Source organism: Oratosquilla oratoria, chromosome 1 (assembly GCF_046742065.1).
Source record: "Oratosquilla oratoria isolate Oo_2021 chromosome 1, ASM4674206v1, whole genome shotgun sequence".
NCBI classification, from domain to species: Eukaryota; Metazoa; Arthropoda; class Malacostraca; order Stomatopoda; family Squillidae; genus Oratosquilla; species Oratosquilla oratoria.
The window spans coordinates 28056262-28083761 of NC_134777.1; the positions used below are offsets into that span (position 1 = coordinate 28056262).

A 27500-nucleotide genomic window follows, 5' to 3' on the forward strand; every position below is an offset into this window, starting at 1 on the left:
TTACTATTTGAGAATTTGATTAAGCTACTTTCAATAATGATCCTTTTGACAATGTTATTGTTGAAGGTAATCACACTAGCATTATCTCAATCGATAGGGTGATTGAAGGTTCCGAGATTTTGAAAATGACACTTGAATCGTTCCTATCTTTTACACAATTTTTATGTTGTTTAATTCTAACAGATAGACCTTTTGCCGCTTGACCAATGTAGAACTCATTACACACTCTACAAGGAATTTCATGTTGACATCCTTTTTGGCAATTTTTAGAATTATTGAAAAGGTAGTGTTTAGTAGTGTTGTTATTGCTGAAGGCTACATTGATGTTAAAATGCTTGAGTAAATTAGGGACGTTAACTAAATTTTCTTGTATATGACACTTTGATCATTTCTGTTCTGTGTTGCTGGTGTCACCAGGTGTTATATTTTCTTCCCTGTGTCATCAATAATTTCCAGTCCTTGAGATTTTCAAGCCAGAATACAGAGGAAAGTAATTGAAGACAATATAAATCAGAAAGTACATGTAAAAAGGTCAAAATTCACAGCAAAATACCCTACTATTAAGAGCTAACCCAGAACGGCGCCGACCTACCATGATGGGGAAAATGTCCAGTGGTCTCATGTCCGCCGAGTTTCACACTCATAACATTCTACATTCCGCCCTTACATCTTACATTTACGGCAGCACTCTTAATGTACATTTTCACATTATCAGACAACAACACACAAGATCTGTTTACTGGGATTTAAATGGTATTAGTTGTTAATTAATTTACTGTATGTCTCCGCCCAACCTCTCGTGGCCCCTGCCTACACGGTGGGAGTCGGGTCGTCAATGTACACCATCAGTTTTGAACCAAAGTATCATTCCTCTGAAGAAGCTCCAAGCGAAACCAGTCAGGAATTAACTAGGAATAAGACCCGTTTCTTCTTCCACCTTCCTCATATATATATATATATATATATATATATATATATATATATATAATATATATATATATATATATATATATACATATATATATATATATATATATTATGTGTGTGTGTGTGCACGCGCACGCGCGTATGTGTCATGTTCAAATGGAAACGACAACAAAGGTGAATAAAAGAGTAAATGGTTGGTGTGCCTGGTTGGTTGTTGTGCCAGGTATTACTATTATTGTTGTTATTTAGGACACACTCAAGTTTGGCCCCGTGGTGGTGGTGGTGGTGGTGATGGTGATGCGTCCGGCTTCAGGCCTCTTGTGCATTTTTTCTTTCTTTTTCCTTCTTATAGTTGTTATTCGAGTGTGTACTGCATTCCTATTCCCTTCTGAGCCCTGGTGACATGAGTGGTACGACTAATGCAATAACTCTCAAACTGGGGGCCATGACAAGAATTTAGATGGCGATGGCCTGTTCTTATAAACTATACACTCGTATATAACTTATATAATTTAGTCTAGCGATGTAAGATCAGCATATAAAATTATATTGAATAAAAGATAATTATGATTACCAACTTTGTAATAAAGTAAAGGGTTTTCTTCATCAACATCTATTTTAATTATTATTATGATAATAATTGTCATTGTTCATATACAGTATATATATATATATATATATATATATATATATATATATATATATATGTGTGTGTGTGTGTGTGTGTGTGTGTGTGTGTGTGTGTGTGTGTGTGTGTGTGTGTGTGTGTGTGTGTGTGTGTGTGTATGTATGTATGTATGTACAACACTGAATGGGTCCCAGTGCACAGATTTACATTTATCAACCACAATCCACTTTAATTCTAAGCCATCAGCATCGAGAAGCTCGAGGAAGCATACATGAAGAAATTGAAACGTGGTACAGCCAAGGATTCGAACCTGCGCTAGCACGTGACAAGTGATAGTAACTTAACATACATACAAACATATATATATTGAAGAATGGACGACAAAATGAGTGGTAGGGTGGTGAGATAAATACCGAGAATCGTTGAAGTTTTAATTACTGACGTTTCGCTCTTAACAGAGCTTCTTCAGACGGTACACTCTGAAGAAACTCTGTTAAGAGCGAAACGTCAGTAATTAAAACTTCAACAATTCTCGGTGTTTATCTCACCACCCTACCACCCACCCACACACACACACACACACACACACACACACACACACACACACACACACACACACACACACACACACACACACACACACACACACACACACACACACACACACACACACACACACACACACACACACACACACACACACACACACACCCGGTGGCGGATTGGTAAGGCACTGGCCTCACAAGCCGGAGAACCGGGGTTCGATTCCCCGGCCGGGAGGAGACAAGTTGGGTTTGTCTCCTTTCACGTGTAGCCCCTGTTCACCTAGCAGCGAGTAGGTACGGGACGTTAGTCAAGGAGTTGTGACCTTGCATTCCCGGTGTGTGGAGTGTGAGTGGTCTCAGACCTACTCAGAGATCTGCTAATGATGAGCTCTGAGCTCACTGCCGTAGGGTGTTGTCTGGCTGTCTCGAAAAGAGGCTGCAGCAGATCCGAGGTGAATACACACACACACACACACACACACACACACACACACACACACACACACACACACACACACACACACACACACATATATATATATATATATATATATATATATATATATATATATATACCACAATTCACTTTAATTCTAAGGTATCAACATCGAGAAACTCGAGGTAGCATAGATGCAGAAATTGATACATGGTACAGCTAATGATAGTGCAATCGGTTAAGTCACTGTCACTTGTTACGTGCTAGCGGAGGATCGAGTCCTTAGCTGTACCACGTATCAATTTCTGCATGTATATACTCCTCGAGTTTCTTGATGTTGATAGCTTAGAATTAAACTGAAATATGGTTGATAAATGTAAATCTGTTCACTAGGACCCATTCAGTGTTGCATATACAGTATATATAATATATATATATATAATATATATATACATATATATATATATATATATATATATATATATATATACATATATATACATATCTATACATATATATATACATATATATACATATCTATACATATTATATATATATTTATATATATATATATATATATATATAGCCATGGGTCCCCAAAAAGAACAAAACGACAAAATCGCACTACTATTGAGCTTAAAAAAATAATAGAGAAACATGAAAGGAGCATTCGTGTGTCCGACTTAGCAAGGGAATACGAGATCCCAAAATCGACAATTTCTACGTACCTTAAGAACAAAGAGGTTATTAAAAAAACAAATGTGGCTACGAAAGTAAAATCGCTAAGCACTGGACGGATCCAAATGGTGGAGGAGATGGAGAAACTATTGTTTATTTTCGCAAGAGAAAAAGAATTAGTAGGGGACAGTTTAAATGAGTTAATTTGCGAGAAAGCTTTGGCGATTTACGCCGAGTTAGAGAAGAAAGCTTTCGATTAAGTGTAGTGCTCCGACCACGAGTACGAGTAGTCCTAGTGACAGTGAAAAGCTCGTGTTCAAAGCCAGCAGGGGCTGTTTTGAAAAGTTCAAAAAGCATACTGACATAAACCGTGTAATAAGACATGGCGAGGCAGCTAGTGTGAACCAGGCCGTGGCTGATGAATTCGTTGACATTTTTAATGACTATGTTACTGCTGAAGGATTTGTGCCCCAGCAAGTGTTTAGTTGCAACGAAACGGGGCTGTTTTGGAAGAAACTTCCAAACAGTACCTACATCACTAAAGAAGAAAAAACATTGCCTAGCCATAAACCCATGAAAGATCGTCTCACACTATTGTTTTGTGCAAATGCCAGTGGTTATTGCAATATTAAGCCCCTGCTGGTTTATCATTTAAACAACCCCCGTGTATTCGCAATGAATCAAGTGCAAAAAAGTTCGTTACCGGTTTTCTGGTGCGCCAATACTAAGGCTTGGGTAACCCGGCAATTCTTGAAGGAGTGGGTTAAAGATGTTTTTGCCTCCCAAGTAAAAGCGTTTCTCAAGGGAAAGGGATTGACTGAACAGTGCCTTTTAGTGATGAATAATGCCCTTGCCCACCCCACTGCTTTAGAGGAAGAGTTATCAGCTTCGTTAGACCTTATAACGATTAAATTCCTACCCCTCAATACAACACCGATTCTTCAACCCATGGATCAACAGGTCATTTCTAATTTTAAAAAAAATGTACACACGAGCCCTTTTCCGCAAGCGTTTTGAAGTGACGAGTAACACCAACTTGACCCTTAGAACATTTTGGAAAGACAATTTCACTATCTAAAGTCGTGTGAATCTCATTGATTTGGCCTGGGGCCAAGTGGCGTATCGTTTTCTGACAAGTGCATAGCGAAAGCGTAAACTTTAGCCAGAGTGTGTCCCAGAGAGAGATTTTGAGGGGTTTCAGCCCAACGCAAATCCTGCTGTTGAAGACGTCACTGTTATTGTTGTTATTGTGCCTATGGGCAAAAACATGGGCCTTCAAGTTGAAGCAGAAGACGTGCATGAACTCGTTGAAGGTCACTCTGCAGAGCTCAGCACGAAAGAGTTGATGCACCTGCAACAACAGCAACAGCAGGAACAGGTGGAAGAAATATCATCTGGAAAGGAGGAGGTAAGGGAGGAAACTTCGAGTGCTAAAATAAACGAACTGTGTGCTAAATGGACTGAAATGCAAGCTTTCGTTGAAAAATACCACCCCGATACCGCAGTTGACTACCGTGCAGTGAACATTTTCAACGATAACGTCATGACGTACTTCAGAAAAATCGTGCAACGTAGAAAAGTGCAACAAACATTAGACAGATTCTTCCTTAAAGAAAAAAGAAAGCCTACTCGAGACGACGACGAGTCTCCAGAAGAAAAAAGACAACGTAGGGAAAGAACTCATGAAGGCCAATTGCAGAGTTGTTTTATGGAAGGGGACTCCCCTTCCAAGCAATAATTTCCTCCTCCTCTCCCCTCCCTCCACACCCAGCCCTTCACGTATGACATCGCTTCGTAGACGAACAGGTATGTGACGTATTACAGTACAGTATTATTATTTTTATTATTTTATTACAGTACTGTACATGTATTTTTATTATTACTGTATTTTTATGCATTTAATACACTTTACACAATGTTCATATACACATTTTTACACTATATATCATTTATGTGAACGTATTTCTGTTTATGTAATTCATCTCAGGCTTGTAACGGATTAATCGTATTTCCATTATTTTAAATGGGAAAATTACAGTAGTTTTAAAAATCGAACATTTCAACTTTCGACCAACTTTTCTGAAGGAACTGTGGTCGGTTTTTGAGGAACAACTGTATATATATATATCTATATATATATATATATATACATATATATATATATATATATATATATATGTATATATATATATATATATATATATATATATATTCCTCTTTTTTACTTTGGCAGGGTGTGATTTAGGAGAAAATTGAAAGGCAATGTTAAGAATTCATGAAGAAGGAATGGAGTTAAAAAGGTTAAGAACCAATGGACTAATGCAAGAGCAGACCCCTCACATTCCTCCGAGTTGCTGTGTAGAAGGGTACATAATTTACTTATCTTGGTCATCCGACACATGTGCTAACAAACACGGGCTCAAACAAAGCCCGTGGGAGTGACATTTCACTATAAAAAATAAAATAAAATCACCCCCTCTCCCTATGAAACGGGAATCCCTCCACCCCAACACACACACACACACACACACACACACACACACACACACACACACACACACACACACACACACACACACACACACACACACACACACACACACACACACACACACACACACACACACACACACACACACACACACACACACACACACACACACACACACACACACACACACACACACACACACACACACACACACACACACACACACACACACACACACACGACTCAGTGGTGCGGTTGATAGAGTACTGGACTGCCAGTAAGGAGGTGCTGCAGTATCTGGTTCGAATCCTGCCCAGGGCCGAAATTAATTCGGTATCGCTGCGCTTCGGGTCGTTACTCTGACTCTCGTGGGCGGGGAGTTGGGTGTGTGTTTGTGTGAAAGGTCATACCATTACCCATAGATCGGATATACGAGCTCTGAGCTCTCTTTCGGGAATGAAATAGCTGTCGATCACGAGTCCAACACGTGATCCAAAGACCAAGGTGAATACACACACACACACACACACACACACACACACACACACACACACACACACACACACACACACACACACACACACACACACACACACACAGTTGAATGAAAGCAATCAGAGTGAATGGGCAAACTCGCCTCCCTTCGGCGTCCCGATCCCCTACATAGGGTGGGGGTGTTGGCCGCTTAGGTTTTATGCAGTCAGTATTTTACCACCTGGGGAAAATTGTAATCACTCGTATCCCTAAATCTATCCCTCACCACTTCTTATGTGACTCAAGTTGCCCCTAAGAAGAGAAGCGCTGGTTATCGCCAGCAACATACTGTGGTGTAGTGAAATACAGTGGTGACGTAATCACAGAATCATAGTGCGGTATTAGGTACTGAGGGGCGCTACGTAGCAAGACGCGTAATCCACGTATCACAATGACACCCTTGTAACACGCACACCTAGTGTAGTTCCAAAGGGACCCACACAAGCACGTTCAAGTGACACACCTAGTAGGATAATGACATTCGTATGTAGAAGTACTGACATCGAAGCATGCCAATGTTATGCGCATGTAATTACGCCCACAACACAGGGCTATTAGGAATACTTGTATGTGACCTCGTTAACACCTGGCAACATTGTAAGCCCCACAGACGTCCATATAGCCAGAATACCGTTAACCCATTCAACTCCGATGACAAGATGTCTTGTCATTTGGTCAAATAAAACAAAAAATCATAATAAAACAACAAAATGTTTGATGATCAAACAGCACCAGAAAAATATGACGTCATCAGTCCTCCTTCGAGGAGGACTGATGACGTCATATTTTTCTGGTGCTGTTTGATCATCAAACATTTTGTTGTTTTATTATGATTTTTTGTTTTATTTGACCAAATGACAAGACATCTTGTCATCGGAGTTGAATGGGTTAACCTCTTCACGCGCCACATGCGCCACCGTGTATTGTTCACTGAATAGAATGAAATGACTCTAGGTGCCACATACTCTTTCACTATCGCCTCCCTGCAACAAATAACCAAATGTCCATCGGTGTGGAAGGAGTGTGTGCTGGTATGAGTGGTGTGTTGTTTGAACGCTTCCTCACCCCACCCTCCGGGTGACGTTAAGTTGAATGAAATCACCCGGCGATGGCCAGAATGAAGTTTGGAATCTTCGTCACCGCAGGGGGCTGGGAGAAGGAGGGTCATTGAGTTCATGCCACTCTTCCGCTTTCATGTTGTTTTCCAAGCTGAATAGTCATCGGGCGCTGGCTGGCCGGCCAGAATAAAACATGTAAAGTTGTCTATCGCAGCCAACAAAAAGGGCTAGAGGGGTGCATTTCCTCGAAGTAGGCAGGAAACCTCCCCAACCCATACGTGTGTGTGTGTGTGTGTGTGTGTGTGTGTGTGTGTGTGTGTGTGTGTGTGTGTGTGTGTGTGTGTGTGTAATTCACCATGGTCTTGGATCACGTGTGTGTGTGTGTGTGTGTGTGTGTGTGTGTGTGTGTGTGTGTGTGTGTGTGTGTGTGTGTGTGTGTGTGTGTGTGTGTGTGTGCGCGCGTGCCGGCGCCCGTATGTGTATGGGAACGACATATAATTATATCATGCTTACGGTGATACTGATAATAGTAATATGATAACAACATGAGTAATAGCAATGATAATAGCAACCATCACCACCACCAAAACCGACAGGATTGTTTGGCCGGTTTGACGTGAAGAGAGATGTACACACCGAGGCCTGCGCTTCGAGTGCACGACCCCAGAGGAGAGTCCGGTATTTGTTGTCCGTGACTCAGAGTGACAAATATGCAAATCGAAGATTACTGGTAGGAAGACGCGAGTGCTGGGCTGCCCAGCGGCATACCAGTCTCGCGTGCCACGGTGTGAGAGGCCCAGGAAGGCGCCTGGCTGTGGCCTAGGCTGTCACCCTTGCCCTGTGTGCTTGGACACCCAGGGCAAGCGGCAATCACTGAGGGATAGTCGAGAGGGCATTCCCGGGGACTGTGTAGTAGTGTAGTAGCTAGCCAGTTAGCTACGAAGCGTGTGCCAAGCTGAATGAACCGCGTCCTTGTTACCGTTCACCCTCCTGCATTTTTTTTTATTCATTTAGAGCAGTGGTCCTTAACCTTTTTCACTGCCTGTACCCCTTGGCACCTCTGAAAAAATTCCCGTGCCCCCATCAAATTTAAATACAATGCAAACATATGAAAAGGATTAGTGAAACAAACCTTGCTTTGCTTTCTCATAGAAAATATACATTACCATTGCACTGGCTATCTTGTCTCGTACCCCTTTGGGGTACAGGTACCCCAGGTTAAGAACCACTGATTTAGAAAGAGTGTATTTTTAACATCTTGGCGACAACCAGCGTTTTCGTCCCTGAGAACAACATCGAGCCGAAGACTAAGTACATTTCAAACCAGAGCATTCAGATATATATATATATATATATATATATATATATATATATATATATATATATATATATACAGTATATATATATATATATATATATATATATATATATATATATATATATATATATATACACAGTATATATACATATAACAGAATGCACCAAAACCATCCCAGTAGAACACCTGCTCACAGAAACTAAAATCCTGCCTATAGAACACATGAAAATGATAAATACGCACTTTTATGGAAGGGCCTTCAACCCTAATCAACCATCTCACACAAGCTCATTCATATGAATTACACCAACTGCAGGTTACTCAGATATCCCCAACAACTTACCACTTACACCACAATCCTCATAAAAACACATTCACGCTCAGATTTATAATATAAGCATGAATGTGCTCCTCAAGACCGACCACCAAATTCCCTGTTCAATTGAGCTCCTCCCCCCACCTGGCATCAGCACAACAGAAAAATCCCTCTTAAGAGAGGCAAGAATCACACCAACGCGCTTGCATTCAGGTCACCATCAAGTACCAAGATAGAGCCGTCACAGAATTGGCCTGGATACAGAAACAAAATGCCTTGAGTGCAATTTTAACACGGAGGGCATGGAACACCTCACCTCGCGCTGCCCCCCAACCCGGACAGCAACACAATATTTCTTCCTTAAGTGACTTGTAAGCCACTCTGGCTGTTGCTGGTTACCTGAATCTCTTGCTCCAGGAGAGACCTGGGGCAACATATTGATTGATACAGTGAACCTGTGTCTCTCAGAAGATTTAATGACGTTTGAAAATGGCAAACTGCCGACTCTTTTAGCAGAGTAAACATCATCTAAGGATGAATACTTTTATTGAATGTAATTTTATTTTTTCTATTTTATTTATTTGTTTATTTTCGTTGGCGCCAACTGTAAAGACGAAGAATGCAAACTCTAAACATGCAACGACCTCAGAAGGGGCGGGAAAGGTCACGAGAGGATAAGGACAAAGTGTCTAGAAGCAGTAGTTGCTTGAGAGCCAAGCATTATGGAACAGAATAGGTGCATGTTCAACATTGCATCCCCGGGAATTCATTTGTATCCCGTGGTGTTTAGAAAGGTTTCGTAAGGCCGTCCGCGAGTTGCCCCGACTCCATAGGTGACTTTCCGCGACCCTTCTGCGACCTTCTTCCCTCGTACTCCTTCTGTCCTTCCTCAGAGAAGCTTTTATATTCTTGAGTTTGTATTCTCCGTCATTGTGCTTAAAGGGCTCCAATGAGCGAAACTTTGTTCACTCAATAAAAGTTTTGTTCTAAAATGGTGTTTGCTCTGTGAAATTCTTGTATAAGCTTGAACTATTTTCAGAATTTATATTTTACATAATCCAAGCTGTCCTATCTGATGTGTTACTGGATTTCACTACATTGTCAGCCATTTTTCGATTAATCAAGAATCCTGTTCCAGCGGATTGGTCCTTCTTACCTCCATTTGATGGTGACTGTCATGTATCTGCATGAACGTCCTCATTGAGTAGGTCAACAAGCTTAGCCATTGATAACAAGTCCATTCGGAAGCGAGTTAGCGAGAGAGAGAGAGAGAGAAAGAGAGAGAGAGGTGGTAAGAAGTCTGGCGGAAGGAAGCGGAAAGAACTGCTACCAGTGAAAATTGTGATCAAAGTTGGGGGAGGGAGAGGGGGGTACGTGCATGGGGGCGCAAACCTGTCAACTTCTAGAATGTTCGTATGTTGTCTCTGAACTCATGGAAACATGTATTATGGTTTTCGAATATAAATCTTCGAAACGTTGTTTCCAGCTCTGGTTTAAAATGAAAGTGTTTTGAGCCTCGAAAGAGTCCAATGAACCTCCGGCCTCGCCCTTGGGCGGTGAGGGAGCGGCGGCGACGGCCTTTGGGTAACCCCGGTGTTTCTTGAAGGAAAATGAATCTCTCTACATGTAGTTTTTAAGACGAAATTAGACCTCTTTGACGATTTAGTCCAGACGAGGGGTCGGACCGAGACGATACGCAGAGGGGAAGGGGAGGAGGTCGATCGGCAGCGGCATCAGCAGCAGCGGCCAACCCCCTCAGCTGATTAGATTCGCCTAGTGTGAATCAGAACCCAAATGAAAATAGTGCGTCGCTGTACTGAAAGTGATAAGCCAATGTGTGTATTCGTCATGACATTTTGAAGATGTGTCGGGGGTGGGGGGAGAGGGGGCACGGTTTGCGAAAACGATAATTTCGAACAAGGACTCCACAGGAAGAAATTGTATATTGTCTGTGATAAGAAAAAAGACTTATATGAACAGAATAAAGATGTGGAGAGACAAGAGTATGACAGTTGGTTTAGAATAGATAAATGGGTTAATGGGTCAGCCTGCCTGTTTATACTGGTGGCCTTCGGGGCTTGTGAAGTACGTCGTCGTCGTCGCCGCCGCCATCCTGAGGTCTCTCGTATGCCGCCTAGAAATTTTATCTTAAAGTATTGAGCCCTAATGGTCCACTGTGGAACCACCGGCCTATCCCCTCGGGAACCACGACGGCCTCCGCGCGAGCTCACCACGGTAGTTCTCTTGATCCGTGGTGAAGTGCCGAATGTGGTCGTGAATTGACCTGTGGGGGTTGTGAATGAAGGGGTCTGAAGTCTGTCGTGCAATTAGTCAGCCCGACCTACCAGTGGGTGGCTGTGTGGGGCCAAAATCGCCGACTGGCATGCAAGACTGGACTACTCCTCTGACGCCCGCCACTGCAAAGAGGAGTAGGTGTTTGGGTTGGAAAGCCAGGCAAGTAGGTGCGACTCGAACAGCTGCCCTGCTTGATGCGCTCCACGGGGGATCGAACCCGGCCTCCCGCGCCCGAGGCAGGACCGCCGCCGCCACCCGTGCTCGCTGCGACTCCACGAGGGCTTCTTCTGCCTGACGGGCTATCCTGAATCTTGTTCCGCCTTGGAGGTACCTACGAAACAGATTCAGAATATGAGTTATCGGAATATCGATGAGCCCTTCGTCTTGGGATGGGAGGAGGTGGCGGCTCATGCTAGGGAGGGAACTATTCGAGGACGGAGCATTCCTCCAGGTGGGTTGTGGTGATGGTGGGTGGTCCCTTTCCCTTCCCCCCCATCACCACCGCCACCACCCCTACCGTGTTGCTAAGGACACAGTAAGATAAATGACCAACAACCTCTTGTATATTAGAGCTGATGTAATTTGAGCATTTAGCGATGAAATAAGGGGTTCTTCTTGGTGGGTTGTGGTGATGGGGGGTGGTCCCTTGACCTCCCCCCCCCATCACCACCACCACCACCACCCCTACCGTGTTGCTAAGGACACAGTAAGATAAGTGACCAACAACCCCTTGTATATTAGAGCTGATGTAATTTGAGCATTTGGCGATGAAATAGAGTGGTTTGTTTGGGGGATGGAGGGAGCAAATTGCTTTGCCGGACGGGGTCACTGTAGGCATTCCCCTGGAGTGCCGGGAACCGTCTTATGACGACACTGGATTCGCACTGGCCACTTACCCAATTTTGTTCTTCCTGTAGTCTGTATTATTCACCTGACCTGGGGTGGGTCGGGGGAGGGGGCACCGAGAGGATGGTGGGGGCTTCTTGAAGTTGTACTCAGGATTGATGGATTTTCTTTTGGTTAAGTAAAAGGTGATGTTGTACTTCTTGGGGGAAGGCGTCTTGATCAATCGAGACCCACTCTAGCTGCGGGACAAAACCTATCAGGAGGCTAACGTTGTTGTTAAAACTTTGTGTCGATAACCCTATACTCCATTTCAATAAGAAATTACATTCGATTCCTGCAGTGCAGCTCGGTACAGTTGGTAGTCCTGCAGACTCCTGCTCCACAGACATAAGCGACATACAAATTTCTCACCACCATCAGAAAATATTATGATAATATTTCTCCACTTTGTTCATAGTTGGTATGAAGGTCTCCCTTAAACTGAAGGAAACTATATGATATAATCCTTTTGTTTGATTCGATTGTATATCTATTAATTTCTATAATTTGGTGGGGTTGGGTGTGGTGGGCGTAGACCTAATGGTTCGCTGGGGAGGAATGGGATAACCTTTGGAAGTCTTGTGCTGCCGCGAGGTCGAACATCGTGCCCTTCCTCACTGGTTACCACTCGTTCGTTATAAGCAGCACTCAATTATTGTAAGGAGGTCTTGTGTTAGCCACTCTGCTTGTGAGGATCCTTTGCTTCCATCCGTTGGCATCCGCTCGCTTCAAAGGTGCCACCCAGCAAACAACAGACGTCTTCTGGCTACACATTTTCTCTAAAGCTCCTTGCTTGCGTAAGTGCTTTAAAAACGCAATGTGAACGGTTCACAGGATAATTGGATCGTTTTCTGTGTCTCTCCAGCCATAGAGCTCCCATAGAGCGATCGCCTGCCTGGGTCCGGTGGCTTTTTTTTTTTTTTTTTTATAACGCTATTTTGTGTGCACGTGCATAAACCCCCTTCCACGGCCAATGTCCTCCTCCCTTTCAAGTGCCATAGGCTTAGACATAGACATAGACATAGAAGGGTCCCGGAAGAGGCTATTAAGCCTGTGACTCCGGCTCTAAATGACTAAAACTTAGGTCATCTGGGGTCTAGTGGTCACTGTGGTCTAGGTGTTTGTTATTTATTTGAGCTGTGTAATCGAATATTTGATCTTGATATTTCCATACACTATCCAATCTCTTTTCAAAACTCACAACTGAATTTGCATTCACAACATGATCAGGAAGACTATTCCAGTTGTTCACAACACGACTGCAGAAAGTGAATTTCCTGATGTCCAATCTTGGGCGCTGCTTGTAGATCCTCTTGGTGTGTCCTCGAGTCACTGAACCGGCAAGTTCAATAAATAATCCCCTGCTCACTTCACTATCATATAAATTGTTCACAATTTTAAAGGTTTCTATCATGTCCCCTCTTGATCTACGGTATGATAGTGTAGGAAGGTCTAATTTCCTCAATCGTTCAGGGTTTCAAGTGCCATAGGCTTGGTTACTTGCATCCCAGTACTCTGTCTTTAGAGGAGCGCCACCATGGCGCAACACAAGATGGCACTTGACTTGTGCAGAACTGGCGTCACGTGACGCCAATTATTCAATCGTTCCATTTAGACAGCTTCGTGCGCACTGGTGCGCCTTCATTTCTTTCCCTGCCGTGACGTCATGTCGCAGCGAAAGTTGCAATGCATCTACGCACGAATGGCGACGGCCGACAGGTTACGTAGTGCTCCTGATGTTCATCTCCCTCAGACGGTGGTAGCCTTTACATTCTTCGTTCTCATTAGTAAACGCCAGGCGATTAAGGACAACCAAGAATTGGCGACAATGGAAACTGCAAAATTACCTCTGTTTAAATGATCAATTCCTGCCATTCTTGAGAATCAAGCGACTTGTAAATCAAAGTTCCCAGTGCAGTCTAGTAATATTTGATTGAAGACCACTTTTTCTTTTCGAAAAATGACTTGCTTGCTATCTTTGACCCCCTCCGAACTGAGTTGCATGTTATTATTATTATTATTATTATTATTATTATTATTATTATTATTATTATTATTATTATTATTATTATTATTATTATTATTATCATCATCATCATCATCATCATCATCATCATCATCATCATCATCATCATCATCATCATCATCATCATCATCATCATCATCATCATCATCATCATCATCATCATCATCATCATCATCATCATCATCATCATCATCATCATCATCATCATCATCATCATCATCATCATCATCATCATCATCATCATCATCATCATCATTATTATTGTCATTATTATTATTATTATTATTATTATTATTATTATTATTATTAATTATTATTATTATTATTATTATTATTATTATTATTATTATTATTATTATTATTATTATTATTATTATTATTATTATTATTATTATTATTATTATTATTATTATTTACATTATTATTGTCATTATCATTGTTATTATTACTACTATTGTCATCATTATTATCGTTATTATTATTACTGTTGTGTATGCTGCTGCCGGTAGGATATCTTTTTCATCGATGCTTGATCTCCTTGAGGAAGACATATAAAGAAGAGAAGTCACTGAAATCTGGTTTTCACTGGAGGTGTCCAATTTTTTTCTACATTCAGTGCGTACTGGCCCGTTACCCTGGGGAAGGCTACTTGCACCCACGTCGAGAAGTGGACAGGAGTTGGCATATTTGGATATATTTATGCAGGCACGTAGTGGAATGGAGAATGAATGGGAAGCACTTGGATAAGTGCCTCACTGGGCCATTGCATTGAGGTCGATACTGAAAGGGGAAAGAAAGTTGGATTGGAAACTACGAGTATTTCTTTAGTTAGTTCTACCGTAAGGCGTTTCCCAGTCACCTGTTTCCGTTTCCAGTCTGACCTGTGTTTCTGTCGTGAAGATTTTTATTTCTTCTTTATTTATTCCGTGACAGTGAAAGAAATATGTAGGCCCCCAGACTCTGCTGCTCCGCTTCCATTCTGCCGGTGCCGGCCAGCCGGCTTGGCCTAGCCTACCTCCCGGACGGCTGCAGGCGTAGCTCGGTTGTCACGTGACCCGGCCAACGGAGGGGTAGTCCTCTCCTTTCTTCCCTCCGTCCTCCGTCCTTCTGTCCTGTCCCAGCACGTGACCTGGATCGTCCTTGGCCGACCGACCCATGGTCGCGTCGATGCACAGACACTCCAGGGTGGGAGGGGAAGGCGGGGATGTGTGTAAAAGTAAGGGAAGAGAGGAAGGACCCTTGCGAGCTCTTTCGTACTTTCTTTCTCCCCCTACTTTTTCATCATTTCCTCCGTCATCTTTCTCCTCCGCCACTCCATTTCCCATTTCACCTCCTGCATTTCCTTTCACTCCCTTTTTTTCATCCTGCCCTTGCTTTGAGTGTTCCTCTTCCTGTTCTTCCCTTACTTCTCGCTTTCCTTCTCCATCTTTTCCAACTCTTCCTCCTCCTACCCCTCCATTTCTTCAGGGGTCCTCATCCATATCTTCCTCTTCTATCTCCACCCTCTCCTCCTCTTCCTTCTCCGACACCTCCTCATAAACCTGGTCCTCAGCCTCCTCTTCCATTTCCCTCTCCTCCTCCTCCTCCTCCAGCCATGATTCCTCGTCTTCCTTCAGTTCTTTCTCCTTCACTTTTCCTCCTGCATCTCCTCATCCATCTCATGATACGGTTGTTTCTCCTCCTTTGTATCCTAGTCTTTTCTCTCCCCTTCCCATGCTTCTCATTACCCTCAATTTCCGTTCCCCTCCCTGCCCTACTCCTCTTCCTCATGAACAAATTATCTAGTGGCAATTGCTGTTTGTGAGTTTCTCTCCTCACACCCACCTCTTACTCCTCTTTCCCCTTCCTTACACCTTCCCCTTCTCCTCTTCCTTCTCCTCACACCCTCCTCTAACCTTCCTCCTTCCCTCCTCCTCCCCTCCTTCTCTTTCTCTTCCTCTTCTTTTTCTTCTCACACTCTCCTTCTCCTCCTTCCCACACCTTCCTCTTGTTCCTCCTCTTCCTTTCATCATGTCCTCTTCCGTCAGTGTTTATTTTCCCTCCCCTCCTTTCCCCTCTCCCTTCCTCTATCCCTATTCCTCTCCTCCTCCTTCCTCTCTCCTCACATCCTCCTCTTACCCTTTCCTTCTCCTCTTCTGCTCCTCATTTTCCTCCTTCCTCCTGATCTTTCAGTTCTGTTCTTTTCTCTATTTCTCTTCTTTCTCATGTTCTTCCTCCTCCTCTTCTGCTCCGCTTTCTCATTTTACTCCTCTTCCACCTCACCCTCCTCCTCCCTCTCTTCCTTTCCCACCCCATCCTCGTTTTCTTTCTCTCCAGACCTCCTACCTCTCCTCTTTGACATTCATATTCTATTCCTACTTCTCTTCCCTCTTCTCTTCCACTTCCTGTTCTTCCTCCTTCCCTCCTTCTCCTTCTCTTTCTCTTATTTTTTCCTGAGACTCTCCTTCCCCTCCTCCCCATTCCTTCCGCGCATACGCGGGCCATACTGTGATGCGATCGTACACACACGTTACTTGTAAGTTGCTCATAAGTCAAAATACGTCGACATATGTCTAGCGTTCCCAAAATTTTTATTCAACCCATGATTAACAGTTTTGAACTTGTGTAACTTATACCAAACTTATCTTCAATGTATATTGACGTATGTTGAAGTATTTGACGTGCTCCGGACGACAGCAGAACTTAGTGCGTGTGTTTCTAATTCGTTACTATCATATAATGACTTATTGGCAACGTTTAGGGAAATTAGGATGTATAGAATGGATTTACAGGAGGAAACCGTCAGTACTTGATGTCCCGGAGGATGGCGTTCTCCCGAAGGAAATCGCACATTAGATGCTCTTCCGGGACATCAAGGCAAAACTGAGTCTTCCTTGCCCCCTCTTTTTTGGCATGGGTAGGCCGGGCATGCTGAAAGGGAGAGGAGGCCACAAACAAAGCTACCGATGCCACTGACGATGCATCCTCTCCATTAGATGGTGGGCGTGATGGGTCCTTTCGTTCGCATCCTCGTCCACGCCCTCGGCCATGACCAGGAGATTTCTGAGTTTTTTATAGCATGTTGATTCGGTGGTATATGGTGCGGTTATGATTCGAACCGACGAGCTGCAACTTTTTTTATAGGCTACAACACATCATCGTTGGAATGCGCTGCCCCACGCTGAACATATGTTGAACTATCGTTGGGCATGGGTTGTGAACGCTGGCAACATGCTAGTCTTTCATTGGTATAAGTTATCTATAAATTATCAAAACATTTTATATAAGTTACTAACACGTTATGTGTATGTCCAACTCGTCATGAATAGCCTACGCTATGTATACGCCTAAATTTGAAAAAATAATCATCGAAAGTTCAGCGTATGCCAGCGTTTTAGAGAAAGTTTGATAAGTGCATGCGCTGGCTAAATCGTAAAGGTGTGACAGGGCCGAAAAGCTAACGGTCTCTTTTATGAAAGACACAGCCCGAAGACTTTAGTTGTTTTTTTTATGACCCTTGACGTTGGCGGAGGAAGGTGGGCACTCGACTTCTTAGTGTGTCTCGAAAGAATTAACGCCGTTCTCGAGTTGAGTTTGCATTATGTCCAGTGATGTCCCAGCGCGGAGCACAACGCTTGCCGTGACTGTGTCCCGGCTGTTATCCATGACAAAACACTTATTCTCAGTGCCTCATTGTTTGTGTGGCACCCGAGATCGGAATGATATTGACGGTTGCTGGCATCGGAGAGTAGTGGTGTGGTGTAGTGGAGCCGGCTCCACCACACCACACTTTGGGATGGATCGATATTAAATACTCGTGTGGCTGGCCGCTCAGCCGACTGCTACCCCCCCCCCGAACCTCCCCGCATTCCGAATGACGCAATCCTCTTCCCAACGCGCTCTCTTACTTTTGTTTTCCTTAGTTATGCTGATTTTTAAGAGCGAAGAACTCGGTGGCATAGCAGACTGTTCTCCTTGTGCCTGATTGGTGCTCATGTTATCACTTTTGTTTACATTTCACTGGCCACGTCGCTTTACGTGTCCGATTCTGGGCGAGGCAGGTCAGGTCATGGGACATTGAAGTACTTAATACAATTCGTCCCCACAGCAGTTCCCTTTGAACAATAACCACATTTGATATAACAGATAGCGCTGCTGCAACAAGGACAGATGCACTTACACCGTTCTGATAGGATAGATGTGGTGGGTGGCCGAGGTTTGACTGTCCCCGCAAGAGTGCCTGGCCTGCCTGCCTGCCTGGCCTGCCCGACAAGCTAGCACTCCCTTTAGCCCTTTGTAGGATGTCGGGTCATCCTAGCAGCAGCAGCAGCAGTAAAGCTGTCACCTGCCCCCAGGGTGAAGACGACGACGACGATGATGTAGAGTAACTCATGAATGGTCCAGGGCCCCCGCGGCACATACAGTGCCTCTGGTGTCGCGCATGCCAGCCATAAAAAATGTTGTAGTGTGAATTAAAGAGAAGTCGGGGGAACTGCAACTTAGCGTATTGGAGTTTCCTTTCCCTCCCCCTTTCCCTCCTTCCACCTCAGTAGGGCAACGAGGAGAAACGAGGGGCAGCAGCAAGTGACCCGTTAACACGACTTTGCTTGGTGGATGATGGACTGGCAGTACCTCATGCATCGCTGAGCCAGGAAATCCACAACACGGAATATTGCTAAGCGTGATACATCATGAACACACATAAACACGCGCAAATATGCACACCCACACGTCTGTGCAGGCGCGCATGCATGTACGTGTGTGCGCTCTACCCCCATTTCATCCTGTAAAGCTGGCGATGATAGGTTGTTTTAAGAGAAGATTAGATGACTTTATGGATAGGGATAAGGGTAAGGGACATGGAACTGCCTAGTGTAGGTCTTATGGTCTCTTACAGTCTCCTTCGGTCTTTTGTTCTATGACACCAAGTTCCCAGCTTTCTCCATAGCCCGCGGGTTGAGCTTCATTCTTGCATGCCTGCCTGCCCTTATTTCTTGACAGGACAGAGCAGTTCAGTCCAGTTCAGGTGACCGACCATCATCGGCGACCTTGTACTGTAGTTCACCGACCTCCTGCCAGCCTCGCCCAGTCACTGCTCCTGGTGGTTCTATCTCTTTCTATCTTTTGAAAACAGGAGTCTTTGAACCCCTTTGCCAGCGAAAGGAAACTGGGCGGCTGAATGGAATCGTTTGACGTTAGACAGACGACTGAAAGGACAAATGTTCTTCGGCAGGTAAGGAGGTAATCGAGATAGGTGCCATCCCGCTTTCGAGAGCTTATCAGATATTCTGGCCGTCTCCGAATGATTTTACTCAGTTTTGTGTTCCCCTATCTTGGGATAATCATTAAGTGGGAGCACACGCTTACGGACGATGGGTGTCGTCACATCTTGCCAACGCCGACGTCATTCATCAAGTTTCTTCAAGGAAGCCTGTAGTGGCAAGCTGGGCCAACAATGTGACCACCTGCCGTGGATATACAGATTGTAAGTAGTGCATTGATTTTATTTAAACACTTTATTAATCCTAGGCCGGCTGTTAAACTTTGTATTACAAGATCTCTACGCATTAGGGAGATGATTCACAGGTTAGACCTATTCAACAAACAACTTTTTCATATTTTCATACGTTTCTGTATTTTTCCCATGCTTTTTGACCTGAAAAAGCCAAAAATCACATCTATTTTTACCTAGGATGTATAGAAACATTACCACATGGAAGCTGAAATTTTTGCTATCTATCTTTTGGTAGTTGGGAGCACGTAGGAGATTTGTTGGTGGTTCGTAGTCGAGAAATAACACACAGAGAGAGCGTATGTCGAGTCGTACTTATCTTTAGTTTAAATGTCCGAAACTGTACGGGGGCGGCTAATAAAAATATATTACAATGGAAAATAGTGTATTATTTTTATAATGTAAAGGACGTGCGTACACTTTGGAGGCGTAATAACAACTAACGCCACTTTGGGTTGGCGGGAAAACATACGACCACATAGAAATGCAATTAATACAATGATTCTAATAAATTAGTATAAATAAATTTCATGGTATTTATATACAATATGGGAAAGCATGTATTTCCCAATCTACTCACAAGTACAATGTATGACAATTGTACAATGCCCTTAGCATGCACGCACACCACAACAAAACAATTCGGAAAAACGAAGGCTTGCACTTCACGTGGAGATTGCCAATTCACGTATTCGATACTTGAAGATTGCGTAGTGCAATCGTAGAGGCTCAAAAGATTTCTTTGTTTGAGTTGTCGTAATCGACGAATGTGAAAACAAAAAATCAACGTAGATTCAGATGAACCGTGGGCGTCTGCTTCTTTTCTTGTCATATCTCTCTTCTCTCAGTTTTGTCTGCTTAGGTCTCCGCCCTTATTCTCTCTGTAGTCGCTCTCTGCCCAGCCTTATATAGCTCGGGAATTGGTGATTACGTTTCCTGGGTGTCGATACGTACCTAAAGTAGGGAGTTTCAGCTACATGAGAACATGCTTTCGCGCCAAATTATGTAACTTTTCTAAGCTTGGCGTCATCTGACAGAATGTATTCGAAGCGCGCCCCACCAAACGGGTATTACGCAATGGTTTACTTTATAACATTCCTTTTATGAAATATATACGAATTTTCTTTCCACAAGTGACAGTAACAACATTAATGATAATACGCAACATATCATATTCACGCAAGGCGTCCCTTAAAAATATAAATAGGAGACTTTATTCATGTAAAGACATGACAACATAACCACAAGATTCTATTTACGCTAAGGACGTGACTATATATACATATATATGTGTGTATATATATATATATATATATATATATATATATATATATATATATATATATATATATATATATATATACACATATCCAGGACGAATCAAAACCTGTGGATAGCACTGCTCTCCACTCCCCCCTCTTTTTCTTCTTCTTGGTTTGCGAGGGTAGTACTCACTCGTGCCTCGACCTTCCAGGTGGTCCGGAACAGTTCATATACACGGTCCGTTGTCCACGCGATGCCACTGTTATTAGCGGCGGCACCCTAATCTCAGGGGAGGGGGGTATCCCTCAACCTCAGGCGGAGCCAGGGAGAGGGTGTGCCCCCCCAAGAAGCTGAAGGTTGCCTTGGAAGGAGAGACGGTGAAGTGCCGCGCCACCCCTGCCGCAATGAGTGGCGGGCTGAGTCCTAGACGAAGAGTACCAGTGGCTCTACACTCTAGCAAGTAGAGGTAGAGGGGCTGTTGCACCTCGACCCCACATATTTTGCAGGGTTCGTGATTGTCTTTTCACGCGTGTAGCACTTGCCACCCATAGCGATATCCTAGGCGTTATCCCGTGGACGGTGTATTCCGCCCTTCTACTTGGAGGCAGATGGATTGCCTCGTTCCTAGTGACTGACGAAGTGGTACCACAGCGTTGATTCCGAAGTATAAAGTTTGATGCTGTGGTTGGCCCTGTCCATTAATCTGGCCTTCTTGATGGTGACGCCCTTGATCTATGTGATCGAGTGTACCAAGGGCAATATGATATTGTTGAACCTCGTCGCTGCCTTTGCAGCAGTATCCGCAATAGTGTTCCCTGGTATCCCGATGTGACTGGGGATCCAGTGAAATGTTGCAGACCTTCCGTGCTGGTCCAAAAGGAAATAGCAGCAAGCTCCGTCTGAAGGCCCACGAACTGATCTGGAGGGAGATGAGAGCCACAACAACATAGTCCACCACCACCGCTTGAATATAGTACATCCGGAGGATCTTGTGTCTGGGACATAGCCGGGGCCTCGTTATGGATATGAGAAGATTTAATCTCGTCTTTGTGGCCTCACGGAGGTACCTGATGTCCGGAGCGAAGGAGAGTCTGGCATCGATCCAGATGCCCATTATTGATAGGTGGGCACCCAGGAAAGGGTGTCGCCATGAAGAGTAAGAAGGGGTCTTTGCTTCCGCATCCTCCAATTCATTGCTCTAGTCTTAGACATTGAGATCTTCAGTCCCAGCCTTTCACATTCCTGGGAGAGGCGATTAAGTGCCCTCTGAGCCCTACGAAGGAGGCAGTCGCCCCCAGCGACCACCAACACGAGGTCGTCCACATAACAGAGGAGGTGAGCATCTTCCTCGAGATTAAAGAGAGCCAGGTTCTCAATGAGCACATTGAAGAAGGTGGGAATGAGAACGCCCCCCGAGGGATCCCATTTTCCATCCTGCAGTATGAGGAGCGGAGAGGAGAGACGGGGTGGGGAGAGACGGGGTGGGGACAAGGGTTTTACTACACTTTGCTTGAGCCTTGCTTGTCTCTGGTCATCCTTTTGTTACTGAAGTTACATTTCGCTCTCTATTTCTTCTTCCTCTTCCTCCAAGTATTGCGGTCCTTACTTTTGGCGTCTCTCGTCTCACGGACACGGCGTCCGCGTCATCTACTGGCCACTTGCAGTGCAACATCTAGCCCACTGTCGCCACCGCCGACGTCTTTGTTCACGGTGATCGGGAAATTTGACAGATATTGACAGAGGAAGATGCTCTGTCAATCAATCAGTCAGCCATTCTGGGTTCATTTGTTTAGCAGTGGACTCAGAATGGCTGATTTATTGATTGATTGATTGACAGACCACCTCCTTTCCTTTTTAATTACTACATCTCTTATGTTTTACTGTAATTGTTTTTTTTTATCATTCATATTTTTATTCTTATGTGCATCTCGCCATCTTAACTCAGGAGGAACATCGGCGTGGGGGAGAGGGGACGCACTTACGAATATCTCTCGTGGTGTGTGAACTCTAGGGTGGAACAAGTGTTCTTACTTTCTAGAAATTTACAGTCCTTTAGTAAGCCGCTCTCTCTCTGTGTGTGTGTGTGTGTGTGTGTGTGTGTGTGCACGCGCGTGGTCATGGACATGGAACTGCCTAGTATAGGCCTTATAGTCTCTTGCAGTCTCCTTCATTCTTGTGTGTGTGTGTGTGTGTGTGTGTGTGTGTGTGTGTGTGTGTGTGTGTGTGTGTGTGTGTGTGTGTGTGTGTGTGTGTGTGTGTGTGTGTGTGTGTGTGTGTGTGTGTGTGTGTGTGTGTCTGTGTGTGTGTGTGCGTCCGTGCGCGCGTGTGTGTGTGTGTCTGGTAGCGAGTTGTCTGGAAGGTCTTGTAGCCTCAGACGCCTCATTCGTCTGGAGGTGGAGGTGGCAGAGCCGACCTTGTTCTTGTGTGTATTCACTTTGGTCTTTGGATCACGTGTTGAACTCGTGATCGACAGCTATTTCCCTCCCGGAAGAGAGCTCAGAGCTCGTATGACCGATCTATGAGCAATGCTATGACCTTTCACACACACACACACCCAACTCCCCGCCCACGAGAGTCAGAGTAACGACCCGAAGCACAGCGATACCGAAATAATTTCGGCCCTGGGCAGGATTCGAACTGGATACTGGGAGCACCATCGTACTTCCCAGTTCAGCGCTCTACCAACTGTGTGTGTGTGTGTGTGTGTGTGTGTGTGTGTGTGTGTGTGTGTGTGTGTGTGTGTGTGTGTGTGTGTGTGTGTGTGTGTGTGTGTGTGTGTGTGTGTGTGTGTGTGTGTGCGTGTGTGTGTGTGTGTGTGTGTGTGTGTGTGTGTGTGTGTGTGTGTGTGTGTGTGTGTGTGCGTGTGTGTGTGTGTGTGTGTGTGTGTGTGTGTGTGTGTGTGTGTGTGTGTGTGTGTGTGTGTGTGTGTGTGAGAGAGAGAGAGAGAGAGAGAGAGAGAGAGAAAGAGAGAAGAATCCACGAGGAATTAATAACTTCACTACAAAACCAAGAACTACTTTGCTGTTCAACTTCTAGCACATACATACATACATACATACATATATACATACTTACATGCATACATACATTATATGTTTTGTGTGTATTTATACCTATGTGTGTACATTACGTGAAACGTGAACACCTCTTTCTTCCTCATAAACCGGTACGCACGGCGGTATATACCTGTCTGGCGTTCCTAATGTACAGCTACACAGAAAACTATCGTTAGTAGGGGTGTCGAAACATTCGCTAATGAACATAACCTTATGATACCGAAGGGTTGGTATTTCTGGGGTTCGAATTGTTCGAATTCCTTCTGAATGAATATGAATCGAATAATAGTTCCGGAGTTCATATGGATTCACTATGACATGATAATCTTATTTCCGATGGAGACTTCAACTTGTCTCAAATAGTTTCGTTGTTTCGTGTCAAAATGATTAGCGTGATTTACTAACGATAGTTTTCTGTGCAGCTGTACACGTTCTCCCTTACGGACGCTAAACCTCCCTCGTTTCCGAAGAGAACACTGTATTGGTCGCGCGCCCTTTTCCTCCCTATCTACCTTCGCCTCAGCTACACCCCCTTCTTCCTAACCCGTCTCCTTTCCTTCGTCCTTATCTTCTTCCTTCATTCATTCCTCCCTTCTTTGCTTCCATCTCCTCTTCGCTCCTCACGTCTTTTTTTTTTTTTTTTTTTTTTTTTGTCCTCCTCCTCCTCTAGTCCTGATGTTCTTACTCCTCTCATTTCTACCATAGGCCTCTTGGTCCCATAGATGTGGTTGCATAGCTTCAAGTGATAAAATTATCTTGTGTTATTAGCTAGAAAAAAATCGGTAGAGTGCGTCATCCTACGTAAAGGGTTTACCTAGATCTAATATATATATATATATATATATATATATATATATATATATATATATATATATACTCAAGTTGATGAAGGTGGAAAAAGAATCACGTGTCTGGTTCCGAGGTTTTTTTTTTTTTTTTTTTTTTTTTTTTTTTTTTTTTTTTTTTTTTTTTTAGTTTATTCCTCACCGGTTTCGCACCATGCTTCTTCAGAAGCATAGAGCGAAACCGGTCAGGAATAAACTAAAAAAAAACTCGAAACCAGAGCCCATGACTTCTTTTTTCACTTTTATAATATATATATGTATTTATATATATGTATATATATATATATATATATATATATATTCATATATATAATATAATATAATATAATATAACGGATCACTTTTACCAGATGTAATTCCTATCAGGTTTCGAAATTTGTGTACGATCTGAGTGGCGAAACGGTAACACCAGGGACTCACACTCAGAGGGGACCCGAGTTCAAACCTACGGTTCGGCCGGGCATGATAAGTTTATATATATATATATATATATATATATATATATATATATATAACAAATATATATTTATATGTATATATATGTATATATATATACATTTATATATATATATATGTATATATAATATAATATAATATAACGGATCGCTTTTACCAGATGTAATTCCTATCAGGTTTCGAAATTTGTGTACGATCTGAGTGGCGAAACGGTAACACCAGGGACTCACATTCAGAGGGGACTCGAGTTCAAACCTACGGTTCGGGCCGGGCATGATAAGTTTATATATATATATATATATATATATATATATATATATATATATATATATATATATATATATATATATATATATATATATTAACTGGGCGGATCTTCCCCGAGCCTTCCCCTATATTGAGTCACTAAGTAAACCATACCCGCACGTTCATGTAGTAATCAAAATTGTGTATGTGTGTGTGTGTGTGTGTGTATGTGATCACGTTTTCTTCAAGTTTGTCGCCGTCGGATGCCTCCGGCGGGTTCTCAGGGAAACAGTATTCTTGAAACCGAGGAAGCGTGTGAGTCTGTCTCTCCATTGTCTGCGCCCTCGGGAGGAGAGGAAGAAGAAAATATATCGATGAACTTGTTTATGCTCCAAGGCGATTCTATTCAACTGAGAGAGAGAGGGAGGAATGTCGGGCATTTGTTCCTGTGTTTTGGCCAGAGTAAAAGAAAAAAAATATGTGCTTCACTTGGCAGGCACCGAGGGTGTTGACTGAGGCTGAGGTCGGAGAAGGGGTTTGTATGTATACATCCCTTGGCTTCTCAAGGCGTGCCAAGGAGGCAGCCAGAATGAAATAGGGGCTGGGGAGATGTTTGCCGCCACGGGAGGCGTCAGTCGTGGACCCTGTGTGACGCTCCACTCTCCCTCGTCGCTACTTTACCAGGAAGGAGGAATGTCTAAGGAGCTGGAGTGAAATAGCCTGGCGGCTACTAGAATGGAAAAGCGAATGCCTTACCGTACGGGAAGTCTTCACCTTGACCACATTCTAGAAAGTAAGTGTTCCACCGCCATCTACTGTGGATGGAGGTCATGACACCGGTACAGCAGAGTTGTCGTCGTCGTCGTCGGATTTGTTTGAATTTGGCGCCAAGTCGCCGCCGCCGTCGTCGCCTTTCACTCTCAGAGACTCGCTAGGATGGACTTTCCCTTTCCATCCGTCTCATCGCCTCTTTTTTTTTTTGTTTCTTCTTCTTTTTCCACCCCCTCCCCCTTGTATCATTTGTCGATCTTATGAGCTTTGTGGACACCCTATTTATTCACTTTCTCTTTCGACTTCTAATCTATATTTTTATCCCTACCTTTATTACGTCATTATTTTCTCTTCATTTCGTAATTGTTTCCCCTTTACTGTATTCATTTCCTTCCCTTTACTTTTTCCTTCCATTGTCTGTACTTGTATTTTACCTTCATTCTTTCCTTTACACCTAGTTTTCTTGTTTTACATTTACATCCCTCCTCACCTCGTTTCTCACAATATCTCCCATCTTTTTTCAGCCTGCCTCCCTCCCTCTCTCTCTCTCTCCTTCCTTCACTTCCTCCTCCCCTATTCCTCTCTCTCTCCTTCCTTCACTTCCTCCTCCCCTATTCCTCTCTCTCCTCTTCCTTTACCTCACCATACTCCTGTTTCTCTTTTTCCTCCTCTCCTTTCACATCTACCCCTCCTTCCTTCCCTCACCCCCGCTTTTTTTTCTTTTCCCTCTTTTCCTTGTTTACCTCACCATTATCCTCTTTATATTTTCCCTTTCTTTTCCTTCTCCCTTCCTCCTACTCTTCTCTTTTTCCCACTCTTTAGTCTCATTCTGTCACTACATGTTCGTCCCACGCACGCTTTTGCATTCATTTCCCCTCCCTCCCCCCGGTTGTTTGTTTTCTTTGTTTTATTTGTGTTCCCTGGAATCACACTCATTTTTTGACCCCTTAACCTAAGTTTCCCCTTCGCTCACAAAGGTTGTTGCTCATGCACGGCCCCCTTTGCCGTCTTCGTCCTTCTCTCTCATTCCAATCCTCTCTTTATCCTCTTCCTCCTCTTCCTCCCCCACCACCACCACAGCCGGTTGGGTTGCGTCAACTGCAAACTCTATTTCAGGACGAAACCGGCATTCTGGCCGCCTCACAGCCGGTTCTCCACCACCGCTGCACTCACCCCTGCAACCACCACCATCATCACACCATTCACACCACCACCATCATAATTATCATCATCAA

At 43.7% G+C, this 27500-nt stretch overlaps 1 protein-coding gene across 2 annotated transcripts in view; it reads right to left on the reverse strand.

The window, feature by feature from the left end:
* The window catches only part of LOC143030292 (uncharacterized), a 68312-nt gene extending 41572 nt beyond the window's left edge, over positions 1-26740 (reverse strand). For both annotated transcript variants that reach the window (XM_076193454.1, XM_076193447.1), the window contains exon 1: positions 26251-26740. In XM_076193454.1, the coding sequence (XP_076049569.1) occupies positions 26251-26326 (76 nt within the window). In that variant the 5' untranslated portion in view covers positions 26327-26740. The remainder of the gene's footprint in view (positions 1-26250) is intronic.
* Positions 26741-27500: the final 760 nt, after the last annotated feature.